We start from the raw sequence: 21,769 nt of genomic DNA, 5'->3' as shown, positions 1-21,769 counted from the left end.
TCTTTGGTTCACTTTTCCAGAAGTCTCCAGTATGGAAACTGTTAACCCTTGCCTTAGACCAGTGCCTTTACAGGAATTAAGTTCCTCTTGCTTTTCTTATACCTTCTCAACGGGAGCCCTTTTTGCTTTGTTTTTGAAATGTTAGCCATCATTTCTTTTGGTGCCTGTGCTTTTTCCCTAGCCATGTTCCACTCTCTTTCTCATTTGATGATGTGTTTTTGGAAGACCCTCTGTTTTTAGTGATCTAGGAAAATCATAGCACCTGACATGTTGTAATTGTTTATTGATTCGGAAAGCAGCCAACCCTGTGTAACATTTCAGAAAGCTTTCTAGAGAATGAAAGAAGCGTGTCTTCATACAAAGGTTTTCCTTTTCTTTCCTTGCCGCTTCCTTCCTCCTTCCCATCCCTTCCCTTTCCTTCTCGCCCCCCTACCGTCCCCCTCCATCTCTCTCTCTCTCTATCTCTCTCTCTGTCTGTCTCTTTCTTCCTCTCTCCCTTTCTCTCTCTCTCTCTTTCTTTTTTTCTTTTCTTGGCATTTCAAATGATCCTGGGCTCTGGACTTCAGTGTGGATATTGGGTTTGACTACAAGAGAAAAAAAATCAGACAAATATTTTATTTATGTATTTTTAAAAGTGTCTGCATTATGCACTGACAGAATTGAATATGTTGATGTTTATTTAATATAATGTAAATCTATCTTTTGGTCAAAATAAGCTCTGAATCTTTATGCTTTTATCAGAAATGGTTTATAAAGAATCATGAACTAAATATGAAATTCTACTTTTTTATTATATTAATGTTATGAATTCATTATGCTGAACAAAATGATCATTGTAATTTCATTGGATGACATTTCAGTATTTTATCAGGAAGAATAAGTTTTTACTATTACTATGTTTTGACCTCAAACTTAATTTTGTTTCTTCCTCTCTCAGACAGAGCCTCCTGTATATCCAGGTAAGATTTTAGGTTTGAGTAGTCTTTGTAATTTTTTTTCATTACTCGTGTTTGGTGTGGGTTTTAATTTTTTAACTAGGGATAAATATGGTGACTTCTGATGTCTAATTGACTTGTTAACTCTTGAAAATCTTTCTCTTCCCTGTTAGAGGCTAAGTGACAATGTGGAGGGATTTGCCTCTCTTAAGACAAGAGACCAGGGGAGGAAAACATCACAGGAGGAAGGAGAACAGAATGAGTGTAATTTTGCATAGAAATGATTAGGACAGAAGTGATGATATGAGCCTGAGGTGTGGAGTGAGTACTTTGCCATGACCTGGCTTTTGGTGAAATGTGAAGATGAGAAAACCCTCTTTGAGTCTGTCAAGAAGCCTAAGCTTAGAGAAGAAGCCAGGTATTGCCAGGCAGGGTGTGTGTCACAGGAGAGGGTTAAACCAAGGTTTTGAGTCTGAGGTGGAGGGAGCCATTCATGCCAGGGGAAAAGTGAACTTGATGCAAATGGGGGACAGTCTATTCTGCACGGACCCCATGGACTGTGGTGATTCTGTGGTGCTGTCTGTTGAGAGGCAAGGTGGCTACCTGACACTTAACAAACCCTCAAAGACTGGTTGGTGTTCATCACTGTAAATGCAGCGGTGGTGGTGATGAGAAGAGTGACCTCAGGGCATGAGAGCTCTCACATTGGGCCAATGTAAGAGGAGTTTGCACTTTGTGTCTGTTAGAGGAGTCGGTGTTCTAGAGCTTACACGTATAGGAATGTCAGTGAAATGAGGTTTCTTGGGTTTAAAATGCTGCTGAAACTTGCTTTCTTCAGGCGCAATGAGAAAGCTAAAAAGTTAGTTACACCCATGTGTCAGATCATGTGTCTGTGTTGCTAATACAGTGGGATTATTCGATGTCACTGGTTTGGTAACAACCTTAAAAATTGTTTTATCCCCTTTTAGTTAATTTACAGCAAAAAACTGCAAAGATCAACACGTTGGAGAAAGAAAACCCAGAGCTGGCTGAAGCAATATCCATGTGGGAACAGAAGGTAGCATTGCCCTTTCAAATATTTCTTGTGACTTCATTTTGATTAGTTTTACCTCTTGTAGTTCATCCTACTGACCTATTTCATGGGTTCTATAAATACTTCCAATTCAAGACAAGCTTCACAAATGTAATAAAAAACTACCTTTTTATTTGTGAAAGGAGTCACACATCAGACAAGGCTTATCTACCACGATGCTATTTTTGAATTCTGATTCCTTTTTCATATGTTTTGTATATACATCAATGAATTAAAGATACATCTTCAAGAAGCTAAGAGAGAAAGTAACATTCACTCTGCTGAAGCTCTTAAGTTGAAAGTAAGAATCCTTTCTTTGCCTGGATTGCGTTCTAAAAACACAAGTAAAATTAAGGAATTGTTATGACTCATTCAACATGTTCTGTTGAAGGAGGACATCACAAAAGTTGAGCACTTCAATAACATTTTAAATGACACCCTTCAAAGTGCACATGTTACCTTGCAATCAGAAAGAGAGAGAGAGAGGAATGTCAAGAATCAGGAAGTGCTAAGAGTTGGCTGCTTTTACTGTAATTTGACTTTGGAGGCTTTTTGTGCATTGGGTGAGGTGAGCATAGCATATTCGCTTGCTGTTTACCATAGTAGAGAGTGGGCCTCTGGGAGACAAACCTCCATCTGCACAGCTGGCATTTCACTAGGACCACCATGAGGAGTTTGCTATTTCAAGGACTAGGAAGTATCTTTTATCTTCACAACTAGGTCATTACCACATCATTCAGACCTGCCCTCCAAGATATGGAGAAAATCCCCCAAGATAGTTGAGAGATGAAGGGCAATAGCAAATTGTATACTGCCTTCTTCTCTTAATGCTCAACAATGTTCAGTGTGCATAGAGGAATATTCTCCTAAGAAAGCCATTTGTGAGCCCTTTGACTGGAACTATTTTCCATGTTCTTTGCCTTCTCCTTGTTGTATTTATGCCCCAGGACCTTTCTTTGTTGCCATGCACAGTCCTGTTGCACTCACATTGTTGTGCGATCATTATTTCTTGAATGTATTTTCTCATATCTGTCCTAAAGTCAGAAGATGCAAACGGTCAATTGGAGGAACTGAGAGCCTGGAGGTCCCATAAATGTGCACTGGAAGGTATGTTGTCTGTTGGGGAGAAATCCCCATATGGTGGCAATGACTTTGCATTGGGAAGGGAAAGAATGCCTTCTTGCCTTCACACTAGTTGCCCTTTTCCTGTCACCCCAAAACCAAGTCTCAGGTCATATGCACTTGCACAAAATAACCATTTTTTTTACAGCATGGAAAAAGGCCGTGGAAGACGTTTCTAATGCTTTGAGTTCTATTAAAGCAATCAGGGAAGAAACAGCCAAAAGGCTGAAGGAGAGAGGAGACGTCCTTGATAAATTCTATGAAGAAAGAAAAATGGCTACAGCAAAGTAAGACGTTCATGTGATAATGGTCCCGAGTACTGTTGTATGAATGAATGTGGTGGCCGCTATAGATAAATATATTTCTTCTAGAATTGGATCCAGAGTATTTTTGCCAAATGCATTCAGGAGAATTGTGCCTGCCCTTCCTACCTTGCTTCCTATAACCTGCATTTTCCTTTCTGTCCTTAGTGCTTGTCACACATTCTTGTGTCATGTACTTGGGGTAGAAGAGGGAAGATACTGGCATGAAGCACACTGATAACAGGATCCCCTCTGGATCCATTTACATTGGCCTATAGGTTTCAATCCCATCCCATTGTCTTATCAGCCGGGAATTAGGTGATCTTTGTTCAGCACCAGACTTGGGTCAAAAATATTTAGGGAAAACATTGACTTATCTTGCTGCAGAAACCATGGGAGTTTCTTTCTAGACTGTGGGTTGGGATGGCATCAGTACTGCATCTCTTCATCCAGTCTGCAAGTGAGACTCGTATGAAGTGTGTCTTCATGGGTTCATTAGAAATTTGGTGCACCAGGTGCATGTTTTTTCTTTGGTCCAGTATTTCCTTTTGTTCTCAGGAGGAGGGCCTTTAGAGCCCCTCATTCACATTGAAAAGGAAATGCTTCCTTGTCTTCCCTGGAGACTCAGCTTCTGTTAGTCCTTTCCACACCCGGGGTGGAGCCTGCTCTGTCTCACTGGCATGTTGTTTTTGTTAATTTGTAAGCTCTTTGTGGGAGCAGGTAGAGCACCCTGACCACCTTTCTATCTTCACCCCCTTACAACAGAGCCTCTACATTACAGCCACCCCAGAAAGCATTTGCTGAAGGACTACCTGTGAGACCAGAGGGAAATGCATGTACTTTTCTCTGTCTAGTGCTTTTGTGTCCATTACTAACAGTCTTTCAATTTCGCATGTGATTCTTGAGTACATCCGGTGCCAAGTTGAAACCCTTTAAAGCAACACCATGGACAAAATAGTCTGAGGGCAACACAGCAAACCAGCCTTTCTAAGCATTTCCCTCTGCTGCCTTCACTGTCAATGAACTGAGTCTTGTTAAAGTAGACTGACTCCATGAAGTTGATGGCTTTCCATCTGAAATCTGTTTCCTGAAGATAACAGCCTGACTGTGGGACAGTTCACACCATGTTATATTTCAACATATATTGCCACTCTAAGATTGGCCTTTCCCTCCACCAGGATCTTTGAAAGAGTGGGCAGGGGTTGCACTCCTGAACCTTAGTGGTGTATGGGAGTGATTTGCAATGCTGGTGAAGCCATATCCTGGAAGGCTGTCTTTCATACTCAGTGTCTGTGTCAGGGTACAACTTCTGGACTGAGATTCAGTGCACTGCCCCATGGAGGTGTAAGGCAATGATGATCCCCTGCCTCATCCTAATGGGTACAGTTGGTCAGGCACAGGTTTTCACACTGACCTGAAACAGGCCTTCTCCATCTCAAACAAAAGACCAACTCTGGGAAGGCACAAGGTGCAATGTTATTTGATGACTTGACGATGAAGGAGTAGAAGCAGAGAACTAGAAAGGCGGCTCTGATTGTAGGCGACGTGGCAGCAGACGGAGGTTGAATTTTCTTTAACATTAAATGGGGTCTTCATTTCTCTGACTGTGTTGTCAGTCTGTGCATCGTTGGGGGAGGGGATAGGGATATTTGAATCTAGGCTTTAAGAGAGCCGAGAAGGAAAAAGGCAGAATTTCTGGACCTTGGCTACTGGACTATGTATATATCTTTCCCATCTTAGGAATCTGGATATGACAGACTGTGAACTAGTGGCAATGAAGAATCAGATGGCAACTGCAGAGGAAAATCTGAAAATAGTTACAAGGGACATACACAAGTGCAAGTGAGTTCAGATACTAATTAGCAGCGGCTCATGAAACCCCTGTTCGTTTCTTAGTTCTAACCTTTGTACAATGGGTAGACTCCATGAATATAGTAATACAAACACAAATTCAGAGGACATATCCGTACAGAATTAACAGATAGGAAAAATAAGTATTAGAAAGAACAAAACAATTAAGCTACTAAACATTTCTGGGTCTCCAGCATTGACCTGCCCCTGTAGAAACTTCATCCATGCCAACGTTCCTGAGGGGTGGTGTCAGTTGTCACAATCTATAGGAAAGCAGTGTGTCATAGGATGAAATCATATCCATCAACAAGGTAGTACCATCTGATGGTCCTGGTCTTTGCAACCCTAGGAAACCTGGTGAGTACACAAGTTAAAGGAGAATAGAACTTTATGTTGGCTTTATGATGAAAGTCACTTGTCACATGATGAATTAGGGCAAGATTGCAAATGGAAAAGAATTCTATGACCTCTGCACCCTACGGGCATGGAATAATGAGTAAGGAGAGGATGGAACAATAGCTTTGGTTCTGTACATTTATAATTGTGTGAAAAGTGTTTCATGTGAAAGGATAAATTGTATTGGGGAAAGATATGAGGATGACGGGAACATGAGCAGATTATTTATAATCCTACCTAATATTAGGCCTTATTTGACGAAAACAATTGTATCTCACAGACAGCAAATTGAACAAACACGAGAACAGCTGCAGAAGGCAGAACTCACCTTCACACACCAGGTAACGTGAGTTCTGCCTGACATATTGAACCCTTAGTACCTCATGTGGTTGAGTGTAGTGGCCCTTGGAATTCCTAAACACGGACTTTTCATTGTTGCTTTTTCAGGTCGCAGTTTATGAGCGTGATGCTCAGGACAACTGGGTAAGTGTTTTCTTTTTTCCCCCTCTCTCTCGTTGGTTCTCAGTCTGGCACGACTGAAGGTGGATATGTTTTTCTCCCCTAGATCAAGACTCGGATCCAGGAGAGGAAAATGGCAGAGCAGAGCCGAGAGGTCGCCCGCTTGAAACACAGGTGTGGGAGCGTGACATGAGTTTTTATGGGTGTTTTGAGGGATGACAGCTGTGCTGTTTAGTGTCTAGTCAGAGGACGTGGCGTTGCAACTATGATAGAAGTCCATTCTTTTTCTGTATCGAAGACTGGGTGTGATGGAAGGAAAGAGGCTGCTTGAGGGATACAGGAGGTGGAGACCAATGCCTGGAAGTCGAGAGATGCAGAACCCTGCGAGGAGAGGTAAAAGGCATGTGGTGATGTGCAGCAGCCTAATTTCTGCGGCAAAGCCTTTTCCTGTGGGTGATCATCGTGTGTCCTGGACAGAACAGCAAACACTAAGGACAGCAGGTGGTCTGAAGGGGTGACAGAAGGGTGTTCTCCTCTGGTACTACAAGCAGTGAGGCACTTGTCCCTGGGACTGGTGGAGCTCATGCCCCTCCTCTGGCTGTGACCCTCCCACCTCCTCTAGCATCCCCCTGTCTGGAGAGCTTGGAAAGGATGAGAGGACAGGGGCCTCATCCTTCTTCCCACCCGGACTCAATGTGAAGACTTTAGTTTATTTGAGGAGAAGGTCATTTATTGACTATTTTTAATGTTCCTTTATTTTTATTGTTGTGAACTGTAGACCTACATTCCTGAATCCAAGCTCCAAATAGCTTTGTCCTCTGATGTTATCAGTGCAACTCTGCGACTTCACTGCTAAACACCCATAGTTTTCCTTTACTCATTAATATAATATCAGTCAAGTTCAGTTCCATTCAGAAATAGTTACATAATACCGGCTCCCATGTGGAAGGCAGCTTATAGATAAGCTGAAAGACTGAACAATTTGCCTGGCGTCAGAAGAAACACACCCATGCTCCTCTGTGGAGGGTTTTTTGATGTTATCCACCAACTGACGCTCTCATTTTAATTTTTATCTGAAATGAGATGCTGAGTTATTACCCCTCATGTGTATTGAGAAATGGCTGTTTTGGTGACGATTTCCTGATTTCTCTTTGACCTGCCCTCTTGAAAGTTATTTGACTAATTATGAAGAACATGAGCCAGGACCCTATGGTTTCTTCATTAAGATATGATGGGATGGTCTCCACCTTATCACTGGGGTCAACTGAGGCTTGTGGGTTACTCTGCCTCTCCTCCTGGTCCTGAGTGTGGGCAAGAGTTTAACACGTCACAAAATGTGGTGTTTGTGTGAATTCTGCACAGTCTACTAAAATCAGAGTAAACCTCTATCCCTTTCAGAGCTTTTAGCCGAAGCTGATGTCACTCCCATGAGTCACCACTACAAGCAGTCTACCAACAATGCCGAGAAGGACAAGGTAAATGCTGGGGCCATTTTCAGTTGTAAGTCTGTCAGGAAACCCTCATTTGCGGAACAGCATGCTCTGCGGCCTTATCCCTGTTTTGTGTGTTGTGTGATATGTCTGCCTGTTTATATTTTCCAAATGCACAGCCTTAACCCAAGAGTCTACAGGCTTCTGTCTTTTCAGCCTGTCATCTTTTTTCTGGTCAGCTTAGTAGCCAAAGGAACTTAGAAGTTGACCGCCTTATGGCTTTTGCCTTGTGTTCAAAATAACAGCAACAGGAAGATACACTGCACTCTACAGCAAAGTCTCTAAGCTTGTTGACTCCTAACACACTACCTCTCTGTGGGATCAGTGTTGTTGCTATTTTCCTCTTTCTGGTCACACTATTCATGGTGAAGACTGTCTGTTAGTTCTAAATGTGAAAAGACTTCCCTCCAACTTTGTATTGTGTGCCTTGTACAATTTATGATGGTTTTAGACCAAGTCATTGTCATAACTCACCACCTTCACGTCTTCATGGGTAAATGAACTGTTTGGAATCCTTTCAAGCAGTATCTTAGGTAAAAGTATTCTGAACACAAGGTCCTTCAGTTTTATTCATATGAGCAGGTTCTCTTGTGTCTCCAGTCAGTGTTAGAGCTGATAGCATCGCTCATGTCACATCCCTGGAAATGTATACCAAAGTCAAAACACATTTGCATTAATTCTGTTTCCTGAATGTCTGCCTCTTTTTTCCCATAGGATGTATCACTCTGTGTCTTGTAGTGTACACAAAACCAGAATTCCTTATGAATTCGGGTAAACACTTGGGGGCCTAGTACTCATTGATGTGTAATATGTTCCTCACAGCAAACATTTCCTAAGGTCCCCTACAAGACTCCAGGCATCCCCAACTCCCGAGTGGTTTCTTGGCCTTTGACAGCACTTGCAGAAAGTAGGAAGACCTCTTTCTCAGCGAGGGAAGCAGAGGGGGCCAAGTGTGGGGCCGGCAGGCAGAACTTGTCCCCAAGAGTAGCTGTGATTTCACGTGCAGAGAATGAGCTGTGTATTTGCAGTCCATTTTTCTGTGTTCGGAATAAGCCAAAAACAGAGCTTCTATCGTCACTGTAGTGGAGGGATGCAAAGTGATCCTGCACATGGATGTCCGCCTGTCTGGAATATGCTGCTTCATTAGTTTGGAATTACTTATTTAATCCTGTAAGATGGGATCATTTGGTTCCAAATTCTCAGACCTGGGCAGGGACATGTGGTGACAGTAGTTTAACCGCCTGCGGTTAGTTGCCTAAGCTGTAGGTGGTACCCAGTGGCAGGGACAGAGTTTTCAGGTACTGATGCTACTCTCTTGGATCCTGGTGGCAGAGAAGGGGGCAGGTGCTGACCCGTACTTCTATGGGTTTCAGCTGCTTTGGGGATTGGTTCTCTTGTGTGGCATCTGCACATAGCTGTCACTTCTGTTCTGCAGGGCAGTGTGGATCCGTGGCGACCTCCTCCATCAACTGGAAGATTCTGCCCACCCCACTATAGAGGCCACCCTTTGATCTGGGCACATCCACCTCCTGTGCCAGGTTCGGGACCATCCCGAACCCCTCCACCTGCACCACTTGGTAAGATGATCTGGGCAGTATGAGTTGGCTTGCTAAGAACCTTCATCTAATTGTTGTTGTTGTTGAGTGTTTTTTAAAGAAAATTATTAATGTGTATTTATTTTTGAGACAGACAGAGACAGAGCATGAATGGGGGAGGGTCAGAGAGAGGGAGACACAGAATCTGAAGCAGGTTCCAGGCTCTGAGCTGTCAACACAGAGCCCGACGTGGGGCTGGAAGTCACGCACTGTGAGATCATGACCTGAGCCGGAGTCGGATGCTTAACCGACTGAGCCACCCAGGCGCCCCGTTGTTGAGTCTTGTACAAGGTGCAGAGGTGGTACCGCAGACCATTGCAACGCAAGGAAAATGCCTGCCATCATCACCACATTCCTTGAGTTTCTCATGATTGACTTATCATCCTTGGGTCATTTCCCCCACTTTGTGTTGGTACACGTGTCTCTTGTGGAGATGGAATGGGGCTGTATGCAGGAAAGCAGGCATAGCGCTTCAGCCGATGTGTGCCATACAGTCCATGTGCTGGGCGGTGGGAGGCATGAGGCGCAGCCTAACGTATATCCATCCAGTTGAGCCCCCAGTCATCCACAGTTGTTTGAGGAGTTATGAAAACACCTGAACCAGGGCTTTTATGGGTCTTCATCAGAGTTTAAAGAATGGCTCTCCCTTTACCTTGGGATCACCTGAAGCATGTGGGATACCCTGTGCATGTGATTTGGGATCTGACTGGGCCAAAGAGTTTAAGTAGCTTGAGGAATGAGGAGAGTGGTTTTTGTTTTTTGGGGTTTTTCTTGGTTTGTTTTTGTGTTTTTGTTTTGTTTTGTTTTCTTTTGTTTTGTTTTTTAATCTCTACACAATCTACTCAAAGCAGAATAAACCTCCATCTCTTTTAGGGCCTTTTGCAGATCCACATGTTGCTTCTGTGAGTAACAACAACAATGACTCTACCAAAGGGACCACGAAGGACAAGGTAAATGCTGTGGACATTTTCAGTTGTAACTCTTCGGCAAAACCCTCCTTTTTCTGTTCAGCGCTTTCCTGGCTTTGTGTCTGCTTTGTGTGTTGTATGATATGTCTGCTTGTTTTTCTCATTTTCCAAATGCACAGCCTTAACCCAAGAGTCTACAGGCTTCTGTCTTTTCAGCCTGTCATCTTTTTTCTGGTCAGTTTAGTAGCCGAGGGAACTTAGAAGTTGACCACCTTATGGCTTTTGCCTTGTGTTTAAAATAACAACAACAGGAAGATACACTGCACTCTATAGCAAAGTCTCTAAGCTTGTTGACTCCTAACACACTACCTCTCTGTGGGATCAGTGTTGTTGTTATTTTCCTCTTTCTGGTCACACTATTCATGTGTGAAGACTGTCTGTTAATTGTAAACGTGAAAAGACTTCCCTCCATCTTTATATTGTGTGCCTTGTACAATTTATGATGGTTTTAGACCAAGTCGTTGTCATAACTCACCACCTTCACGTCTTCATGGGTAAATGAACTGTTTGGAATCCTTTCAAGCAGTATCTTAGGTAAAAGTATTCTGAACACAAGGTCCTTCAGTTTTATTCATATGAGCAGGTTCTCTTGTGTCTCCAGTCAGTGTTAGAGCTGATAGCATCGCTCATGTCACATCCCTGGAAATGTATACCAAAGTCAAAACACATTTGCATTAATTCTGTTTCCTGAATGTCTGCCTCTTTTTTTCCTATAGGATGTATCACTCTGTGTTTGTAGTGTACACAAACCAGAATTCCTTATGAATTCAGGTAAACACTTGGGGGCCTAGTACTCATTGATGTGTAATATGTTCCTCACAGCAAACATTTCCTAAGGTCCCCTACAAGACTCCAGGCATCCCCAACTCCCGAGTGGTTTCTTGGCCTTTGACAGCACTTGCAGAAAGTAGGAAGACCTCTTTCTCAGCGAGGGAAGCAGAGGGGGCCAAGTGTGGGGCCGGCAGGCAGAACTTGTCCCCAAGAGTAGCTGTGATTTCACGTGCAGAGAATGAGCTGTGTATTTGCAGTCCATTTTTCTGTGTTCGGAATAAGCCAAAAACAGAGCTTTTGCCGTCACTGTAGTGGAGGGATGCAAAGTGATCCTGCACATGGATGTCCGCCTGTCTGGAATATGCTGCTTCATTAGTTTGGAATTACTTATTTAATCCTGTAAGATGGGATCATTTGGTTCCAAATTCTCAGACCTGGGCAGGGACATGTGGTGACAGTAGTTTAACCGCCTGCGGTTAGTTGCCTAAGCTGTAGGTGGTACCCAGTGGCAGGGACAGAGTTTTCAGGTACTGATGCTACTCTCTTGGATCCTGGTGGCAGAGAAGGGGGCAGGTGCTGACCCGTACTTCTATGGGTTTCAGCTGCTTTGGGGATTGGTTCTCTTGTGTGGCATCTGCACATAGCTGTCACTTCTGTTCTGCAGGGCAGTGTGGATCCGTGGCGACCTCCTCCATCAACTGGAAGATTCTGCCCACCCCACTATAGAGGCCACCCTTTGATCTGGGCACATCCACCTCCTGTGCCAGGTTCGGGACCATCCCGAACCCCTCCACCTGCACCACTTGGTAAGATGATCTGGGCAGTATGAGTTGGCTTGCTAAGAACCTTCATCTAATTGTTGTTGTTGTTGAGTGTTTTTTAAAGAAAATTATTAATGTGTATTTATTTTTGAGACAGACAGAGACAGAGCATGAATGGGGGAGGGTCAGAGAGAGGGAGACACAGAATCTGAAGCAGGTTCCAGGCTCTGAGCTGTCAACACAGAGCCCGACGTGGGGCTGGAAGTCACGCACTGTGAGATCATGACCTGAGCCGGAGTCGGATGCTTAACCGACTGAGCCACCCAGGCGCCCCGTTGTTGAGTCTTGTACAAGGTGCAGAGGTGGTACCGCAGACCATTGCAACGCAAGGAAAATGCCTGCCATCATCACCACATTCCTTGAGTTTCTCATGATTGACTTATCATCCTTGGGTCATTTCCCCCACTTTGTGTTGGTACACGTGTCTCTTGTGGAGATGGAATGGGGCTGTATGCAGGAAAGCAGGCATAGCGCTTCAGCCGATGTGTGCCATACACAGTCCATGTGCTGGGCGGTGGGAGGCATGAGGCGCAGCCTAACGTATATCCATCCAGTTGAGCCCCCAGTCATCCACAGTTGTTTGAGGAGTTATGAAAACACCTGAACCAGGGCTTTTATGGGTCTTCATCAGAGTTTAAAGAATGGCTCTCCCTTTACCTTGGGATCACCTGAAGCATGTGGGATACCCTGTGCATGTGATTTGGGATCTGACTGGGCCAAAGAGTTTAAGTTGCTTGAGGAATGAGGAGAGTGGTTTTTGTTTATTGGGGTTTTTCTTGGTTTGTTTTTGTGTTTTTGTTTGTTTGTTTTTTAATCTCTACACAGTCTACTCAAAGCAGAATAAACCTCCATCTCTTTTAGGGCCTTTTTCAGATCCACATGTTGCTCCTGTGAGTAACAACAACACTGACTCTACCAAAAGGATCACGGAGGACAAGGTAAATGCTGTGGATATTTTCAGTTGTAACTCTTTGGCAAAACCCTCCTTTTTCTGTTCGGTGCTCTCTCCTGGCTTTGTGTCTGTTTTGTGTATTGTATGATATGTCTGCTTGTTTTTCTCATTTTCCAAATGCACAACCTAAACCGAAGTGTCTGTGGGGTTCTCTATTTTCTGCCTCTCAACTCCTTGTGGAGGGTTTAGAACCAATCGTGCCTAGGGCTGAGCACCCAAGGGCTTTTCTGGTAAGTACCTGGAAATAACCCAGGGCGGAAGAGACCACACTCTACCTGGAAGTCTTTTGGCATGACTTATTTTTTCTGGACCTCCTCAGTGTGGAATCATTGCTCTTGCTGTTTCTTCCTGTTCTGTTTCTTTCTAGGGGATTAATGTGTTCAGAAAATCGGCAGTTATCCTTATGTTTTGAAAATGCAAACTGCCTTCACTCCAACTTATATTTTTGTATGTGTCATTTAGAGTGGTCTGAGACAAAGTAAATTTAATACCCGTCAACATTCAGCCTTTTTTTTTTTTTTTTTTTTTTTTTTTTTGTAAATGTGCTGTCTGGAATCTCTTCAGGTGTGCCCTGGGTATACATATTCTGAACTACGAGAGGTGACATATTTGTCCTAGAAAACACGCATTGCTACATGGGTGGTGAAGAGAGACAATCCGTAATTACCTGCATTGTGATTCTCCACTGTGTCCTTTGTGTTCACATGAGCACGTTCTCTTGTGTCCTGTGTCACTGTTACAGGTGAAACATGGAGATGTACAGCAGAAACGAAAGTGTATTCGTGTTAATTCTGTTATTTAGAATTTCAGCTTATCTTTTCAGAGAACAAAAGTACCCTGCGAGTTGTACTGTATTTAACTGAGAAGTACCCCTGAAAGAAAATAAATTAGCTAAGCCTACCTAACATGTGTAGGTAACATGTTTCTCTAAGAACATGCTTTTCGAGGTTCTCTGCATGACCTCAGGATCCCCATCCCCCAACATGTCTCTGTGCCCATGGATAGCACTTGCAGAGAGGAGAAGACCTCATTGTCGGGAGAGAAGCAGATCGGGCACAGGCGGGGGCTTAGAGGCAGAGCTTTGAGCCACGAGGGCTAGGATTCCATGTGTGGAGCCTGGGATTGTCATTCCTTCTCAATCTGTAGTTCTTCACATACAGATAAGCAGCCTCTGTGGTGGAGGCGGATACGGGGTGGAAGGCGATTCTGGACTTAAATGCCTTCCTATCAGGAATATGCTGTTTTATTAATTTGGTACTCATTCCGTAAATCCTCTCGGACAAGAGCTTGCTGTTCTACATTTGCACACATGTGGGAACACTGGTTTGTCCCCATAGCATCCGTTCCCCACCCCCAAAGCTATAAGTGGAACCCAAAGTATGGGTAGAGATTTTGGCGCTGATGCTGCCCTCTTGGAACCTGGTGGTGGGGAAGCTGGCAGGAGATGAGCACTGCTTCTTTGGGTTGCCACTTTTTGCTGGTGTTGGTGCTTTGCTCTGTCCTATGAACATAGCTTTCATTTCTGTTCGGCAGGCCATTATGAATGCAAGAGGGCCTGGTCCTTCCCCAGGATCGCCTTGCAGGCTGTCCCCCATGGACCACCCTTCACCACCAGTCACGGGCTATGGGCCACCTCCGCCTCCTCCACCAGCTCCTCCACGTACTAAATTTGGTAAGATGACCTGAACTGGATGAGTGACTGATAAAGCGTATTCGTCTTCTTGGTGAAAGACTTGGTGGGAATGATGTAGGGATGCTTGTGAGGGCTTGGCAATTCAACTGCAAACCTGCCTGAGGACAGTGTCACATATCTCAAGTTTCTCAGGACATAGTTTATAATGGGCTGTGTCATTTCCCTGTAATGAGGTCAGCTGTAGGTGTCTCTTGTCAAAAAGAAAGAGGATTTTTACACAAAGGCAGACGTATCAGGAGCACTCGTGCCTGTCTGACAGACACAATGTTTTGAGCTCCGTGAAGGATGAGATGCACCCCTAAGTGTAGGTGCCTCAGGTGTCCCGTCTGAAAGGGGGCACATGCATTATATGACACAGACCTTGTGGTCACCATAGTGGAAGTACCATTGAAGGATCCCGTGCAAAAATGGGGGAAACTTGAATCACGCAGGAATAGAAGGGAAGTTGAGCACAGTAAGCAGAGTTTGAGGAGGTGCAGAGGGGAGGGCGTTGGGGTCAGTAGGATGGACTTGGAGGCCATTTCTGGCAGGGCCCACAATCTGGGAAGGGAGCATGAGGACAGTGTGAAGTCTGCAAAGAACTGCTGCACGGGTTCAACCACAATGTAGAATGCAGTCATCATCTCTGAAATGTCAGCGTTACCACAGTGCACCTAGTTGATAATCTAAATAAAGTTTGTTGTTTCCCTTGGTCTTCTGAAGGGTCTGGACATGTATGAAGAATGTTCTGGGAGACTTGGGAAATTAAACTTAGTCTTAGGAAACGCTTGTCTGCCTAAGTTTGTGTGTCTCAGTGAGACTAAATGTGAAGGCAGGTTGTAGATCAGCTGTGCCGCTTCCTTGGCCTTCAGCCTGAGTCAGACTCTTGGTGGGGAACTCAGGGGTGAGGAGGAGCCGCCCCTGCTGAACTCTGGTCACCACACCCCTGCGTCTGCTGTCACCACCCTGCCTGCAGGTTTGCGTCTCCGAAAGTTCCCTCGCAATCTCCTGAGGTTTTGCCTGTGTTCCTGCTGTGTCAGCTCTAACACCAGCTCTCGGCGGTCATCTCAGAGCCTCAGGTTTGTAATCTGAGAAACAGGGACAATGTTGATTTCTGAGGTCACTACGATGAAGAGGTGAGAAGCACTTAAGGAACTTGTAAAATGTATGGGATGAGTGGACACTCACCCTTCTCAGGGTGGAAATGAATGTATCTCCACACAGAAGGTCATCAACAGATGTTCTTTCAATTTCATGAAACTAAGAGTGTAATGCCTGAGGCTGAGAGGTTGGCAATCCCTGTTTCAAAAAATAGGGCAAAGACCCCTGTGATTTTTCTTTTAAAATTCAGGTCCTACTTTATGAAAAAGAAAAAGGTAACTGTGATAGTGTGTACATTCAGGGATCTATATCTAAGATTTGAAGACAGTCATAATCCGTTAGAGTTAGACACACAGATGCAGCCACACAATTAAGTGTTCATCCAAGGCCACAGATATATTGTTGAAGACAAAATACATAGAGGAGAACACAAGATCCCATTGCAATAACCCAAAATCTCTTTGCCTTACAGGAGAATGTGAAATTTGAAGAGGACCCTGAATTGTGACCACTGGCTGTGGTGATGTGATATATTTAGAAAAGTTGCCTGATATGCGTATTTGACTGAATTCTTTCCCTGACCATTCCTGTCCCCTCTATTTTGTTTTTCCTCGTTTCCCCTAATAAACCCATCACAGTTCTGTATCTCTGTCATTATCTGCTTCCAGGAGGACCTACGGTCATTCTGTGTTGATGTACACAGTGTGACCCCTGTATACACAGTCACAAACAGGTAGAATCTACAGTAATAGGGGCAGAAGATAAGTGACTGTTTGAATTGTATTGACTGCACATGTCCCGCTGGTTCCTTCTGGGGTGGTGGCCACAACCTTCCTCCAGATCTGGTGACAGTTGTGTTCATTCGTCAATAGATCCTCGCAAGCACGTGGCACTTCCTACTCACCGTGGTGTGTGGCGATCAGCAGGGCAGCTATCAGCCCCCAGGACATGGCTGATTCGTGATTGCAAGACATGGATGAGGGGTCAGCAGTGTCTTGGGTAGAACAGTGTGGACACCCTGCATTAATCCACATGATGTGGATTTCCCCACGTACCAGCTACCTCACGGTAGCACCAATCCAGGTGGGAGCTGAGGTAGACTCAAGGTAGCAGTTGTGGGTATGAGTCTTATAATGGCCCATATTCCTCTCAGTGTTTTCTGTTTTTATCTTTTATTTTGATGCAATGTTTATTTTTGAGTGAGAGAGAGACAGAGCACAATTGAGAGAGGGGCAGAGAGAGAGGGAGACACAGAATCCAAAGCAGGCTCCAGGCTCTGAGCTGTCAGCACAGAGCCCGACGTGGGGCTCAAACTCACAAATCCTGAGATCATGACCTGAGCCAAAGTGGGACACTTAAGTGACTGAGCCACCAAGATGCCCCACCCCCCACTGTTTCCTTTTTGAGGGCCGGGCAGGGCAGATGTCAATGACATGATACCCATTCCTTCCGCACCACCAAGGAGGAGTTGGGTGTAAGCATGTGACTCTTTCCAGGTCCTCAAAGCCCATGCGTTCTGCCCCAGAGCCCCTGACTCCTGCTTGGCCCTCCTTCCTCCCAGGTTATGGAGGCAACCAGCCTTCCAGCAACATTGGGGTCATGGCTGGGCCACCAAGGGCTCAAAATCTGGCTGTCCACATGCTTCCCTGCAGTGGCTGGGAACAGCCGTGCTCCAGTAAAGGTCAGCATGAGCAGCTTCTCTAAACAGGATTGTCATCCACTGTGATCAGGGCCTGAGCTAAAACATGACAGGGGAGAGGGGCACACAGGAGATGTGGTGCCGTTTCCTGGACAGGGCTGCACAGAGCAGAAGGCCGAGGGCTGCTAATCTCTGGATTCTGGATGGTAGGTGAGCAGTTTAAAACACCCCAGCCTTCTCTTACATCAAAAGAGAAACCTATATCTTCACCCAGCCTTCCTCTGATATGAAGAGATGGCAATTATTATTTGAAGGCACAATTATCTACCTATGAGTCTGATGGAAATGATTTCATCCATCTTTATCCATAAAGCACTTTTCATTGAAATGACCCATACAGAGGCAGGAAATTTATACCAGATGTGTAGCTCCCTCTAGATGCGCATTCTGACCTTGTCCCATTTGTGTCCTCAAAGACATTATTGACAACTTGAAAAATAAGCTCTCAACATCAAGATGGTGACAATAGAGAATGTGGTATAAATGGAATTTCATATGTTCTCAATTAGAAATAATTTTTAATGGTGAAGGAGAAATTAAAAATATTGTCATTTTTAATTGAAATATGGGAGACTCACCATGTTGTATTAGTTTCAGGCATATATCATGGTGATTCCGTGTGTATACATTACGCTCTCCAGGTACCTATACAAGGGTAGCTATATTGGGAAAGAATGCAACGCTTTCTTACAGGATTGACGCTATTCTATGGGCTGTACCTTGGATCCCAATGGCTTACTCACTCCATAGCTGGAATCCTGTATCTCTTTCTCAGAGGTGTCAACTTTTTTATTTACCCAAGTATTTTGGTGCTAAACACCATGACCTGTAGGTCAGCAGGTGTCAATTTGCAGTCTGTATTTCTGCGAATGCTGCTTAAAGCATTACACATGATATCACTACGTCAATAAATTCGGTTTCATTCTGCACTCAGTAAAAAGGAGAAGGAAAATGTTTCTTTGTGTCCCAAGCAAGCCCTTCGCTAAGACCCTTCCGGATCAGGAGAACAGGCTTCACTGGACCAGCTGCACTCTCAGTACTTCCAGCTGAGCAGCCATGGCCTTGAGCATTGCAGGAATTCCCACGGCGGCCGGCAGAGGGCGCGCACGCACCACGCCCAGGGAGGGGCCGGGCCTCTGCGTGGGCAGTGCTGGCCTGAGAAGGCGCCCACTAGGCTTTTCTGATTCCGGGCCCCCCCGAGCTGGAAAGGCTTCCTTGCTTCAGAGGACCCAGTGCCTCTGAGTGTGGGCAAAGAGCCAGAGCTGCGTTTCCAGCAGGTTCCGCCCCGGGGCCTGGGGGAGACCCTGGAGGGTTCGCAGCCCCTTGGCGTCTCCTAGGTGGTGTGGCTGCGTCCCGAGGCGGGGCAGGCAGGGCCTGGGCGGCTTCCCCGGAATCGCGGGTGGTCGGTTGGCGGCACAATCCCTCGCTTTTTCTGGGCTGTTCCTTGGTTTGTTCCTCATTTCCCCTGCCGGTATTTCCCTGGAGGATCCGTGGTTTCATGGGGTCCCGTGAGGCCACGTCAGAGAGGCTGGGGTTGGTTTGTTCCTGGTCAGGCTAGTTTCGGGGGAGAAATCCTGACACAAATTAGGGGAACAGGAGGCGCATTCAGTTGGGAAGTGAAGCCGCCAAATGTTGACTCTCAGGACCTTCTAGAAGAAGGAGCTGGGACCCAGCTCATTTTCATCATTTGGAAATATTAGCCAAGGTGCTTACGGTAAAGTCATAACAGATGTGTAGCTCCCTGTAAGTTGCATGCGACCTTGTCACATGTGTCCATCAAAGATATTATTAGTGACTTTTCAGAGAAGCTCTCAACATCCAGATGGTGATGTTAGAGAATGTGGGATAAATGGAATTTCACAGAGTCTAAATTAGGAATGATTTTTTAAAAATGTTTAATGTTTATTTTATTCTTTTTTTGAGAGAGCCCCAGCTGGGGAGGGCGGAGAGAGAGGGAGACGCCAAATCTGAGGCAGGCTCCAGGCTCTGAGCTGTCAGGCAGAGCCTGACATGGGGCTCAAACTCATGGACTGCAAGATCATGACCTGAGTCGAGGTTGGACGCTTAACTGACTAAGCCACCCAGGCGCCCCAGGAATGATTTTTTAATGGCAAAGAAGGAGAAATTAGAAATAGTGTAAAGGATGGCGATTATTTATTGAAATATTGTTCACACATTTGTTGTATTAGTTTTAGGCATAAAGTGTAGTCATTCCATATGTCTATAAATTATGTTGTACTTAACCACAAGTGTAGCTATCATGTGAAAGCATGCAACATTATTATTAGAGGATTGACTCTATTCCATTGGCTGTACCTTGTAGCCCTAGGACTTACTCATTCCAGAGCTGGAAGCTGGTATCTCTCAAAGGTGTCAATTCTTTATCTAACCTAAGTATTTTGGAGGTAAACACAATTACCTCTTGTTCTCCTCTCCATGCACGGTGATGGCCGGCAGAGGGCGCCCCATCGGCTTTTCTGACCCAGGGCACCTCAGAGCAGGAAGGGCTTCTGTTGCTCCCAGAGCTCTCAGGGCCTCTGCCACTGCCTGAGGACAGAGACCAGAGCTGCGTTTCCAGCAGGTTCTGCCGCCCTCCCCAGGGGAGACCTTGGGAGCCTTGCAGCAACTTGGTGTCTCCTGAGTCGCCAGAGAGAAGCTGCCTTGTTGCAGTGAGTGTTGAGGAGAGGGCCCTGGGTGGCTTCCCTGGGCACTGGCCAGTCGGTCAGCAGCACAGGCCCTTGCATTTTGTGGGCTGTTCCCGTGTTTCATTCCTCACTTTCCCGGACAGTATTTGAACAAGACGTATTTTATTAAAAGACCCGTGGATCGAGGGGTCTCACGACATCACATCATGGATGCCATGGATAGTTTGCTCCAGATTCAGGCTGGTTTCCAGGGAGAAATCCTGACAGAAATTCAGAAGACCGGGAGCTGCATTCAGTTAGGATGTGAATACATGAAATATTCGTCTCAGGACCTTCTAGAAGAATGAGCTGGGACCCACTTTGCGAGTCCTGCTGGAACCAAAGACCGAGGTAAGGGCACAAACTGTCCCCCACATCTTACATGCTTTTACAAATTTTCATGGTTATTTTTCCAACCTAGTGAAATGATTGAAAACTACAGAAAATCTGGTAGGTAGGTGTCATTAACCTTAGGTTATATTTTAGTTTAAATTCCAGGTGGTAAAGTAGAGTGTAATATTAGTTTCAGGTGTAAATATAGAGCAACACTTCCACAAGTCACTGGGTGCTCATCCCAGGTGCACGTCTTAATCCCCATCACCTGTTTCATCCATCCCCCCCCCCCCCCCGCCATCCCACTGTGGAAACCCTCAGTTTGTTGCCTAGTTAAGAGTCTGTTTGTTTGTCACAGTCTCCTTCCCCCAATCCCCCCAACCCCCGCCCCCTTTGTTTTGTTTCATTAACATGTGTTAGTGAAATCCTATGGTATTTGTCTTTGTCTGACAGGCTTATTTCACCCAGGATAACATTCTCTGGCTCCATCCACCTAATGGCAAATGACAAGATTTCATGTTTTACAGCTAAATAATATTCCATTCCATATACTACATCTCAATTTATTTGTCAGTTGATGGAAACTTGGGCAGTTCCCGTAATTTGGCTGTTGTAGCAAATGCTGCTGTGTCCCTTTGAAGTATTATTTTTGTATTCTCTGTGTAAATATCACATAGTGAAATTGCTGGATTGTAAGGTAGTTCTGTTTTCAATCTTTTGAGGAATCTCCATGATGTTTTCCAGAGTGGCTGCACCAGTTTGCATTCCTACCAACAGTGCAAGAGGTTTCCTCTTTCCCCACATCCTTGGCAACACATGTGGTTTCGTCATTCATTGATTTTAGTCATTCTGACAGATGTGATGAGTTACCTCATTGTACTTTTGAATTGTATTTCTCTGAAGATCAGTATTGTTGAGCATCTTTTCATGTGTGTCTTGGCTATCTGTATGTCTTCTTTGGGAAAATACCTATTCGTGCCCTCTGCCCATTTTCAGTTGGATTTCTTAATTTTTGGGTGTGTATAACTCTATATATTTTGGACACTAACCCTTCATCAGATGTCGTTTGCAAATATGATCATGCTGTAGGTTGTGTTTTAGTTTTGCTGATTATTTCCTTGGTGACAGAAGCTTTTAATTTTTATGAAGTCCCATTCTTTTTGCTTGTGTTTCCCTTACCTCAGGAGATATATCAACAAAGGCGTGTGTACAGCCATCGTCAAAGAAGATACTGCCTGTGTTATCCTCTGGGATTTTTATGGTTTCGGGTTTCACACGTAAGTCTTTATCCATGTTGGATTTATATTTGTGCATGTTGTAAGAAAGTGGTCTGTTGTTGTTTTGTTTTGTTTTGCAAGATGCTGTCTAGTTTTTCTAAAAACATATTTTGAGACTTTTTTTAAGTGAATGTATTTATTTTTGAGAGAGAGACAGAGAGCATGCAGAAGAGGGGCAGAGAGAAGTGGAGAGAGAGAATCCCATGCAAGGCTCTACACTGTCAGTGCAGAGCCTGACACGGGTTTCAAACTGGTGAACGCTGAGATCA

At 44.8% G+C, this 21,769-nt stretch overlaps 1 protein-coding gene and 1 long non-coding RNA gene across 2 annotated transcripts; both read left to right on the top strand.

The window, feature by feature from the left end:
• The first annotated feature begins 1,270 nt into the window (after nt 1–1,270).
• On the top strand, nt 1,271–13,536 carry LOC124523342 (transport and Golgi organization protein 1 homolog). Its single transcript, XM_047095193.1, has 12 exons — nt 1,271–1,353; nt 5,172–5,273; nt 5,959–6,019; nt 6,126–6,161; nt 6,244–6,311; nt 6,436–6,530; nt 7,536–7,612; nt 9,063–9,204; nt 10,096–10,172; nt 11,626–11,767; nt 12,644–12,720; nt 13,477–13,536. Exons 1-12 carry the CDS (start codon nt 1,271–1,273, stop codon nt 13,534–13,536), a joined length of 1,020 nt encoding a protein of 339 aa, XP_046951149.1.
• A 762-nt stretch (nt 13,537–14,298) lies between these two features.
• LOC124523658 (uncharacterized) lies at nt 14,299–16,121 on the top strand. The gene is made up of 3 exons (XR_006965067.1): nt 14,299–14,406; nt 15,383–15,485; nt 15,980–16,121. It is a non-coding gene; the product is annotated as an uncharacterized LOC124523658 (long non-coding RNA).
• The last annotated feature ends 5,648 nt before the right edge of the window (nt 16,122–21,769 follow it).

Source organism: Lynx rufus, unplaced genomic scaffold (assembly GCF_022079265.1).
Source record: "Lynx rufus isolate CCGP_SWC_20201006 ecotype Redwood Valley unplaced genomic scaffold, mLynRuf1.p SCAF_4, whole genome shotgun sequence".
NCBI lineage: Eukaryota > Metazoa > Chordata > Mammalia > Carnivora > Felidae > Lynx > Lynx rufus.
Note: the sequence above shows the minus strand (reverse complement) of the source record. Positions and strands in the feature narration are given on the sequence as shown.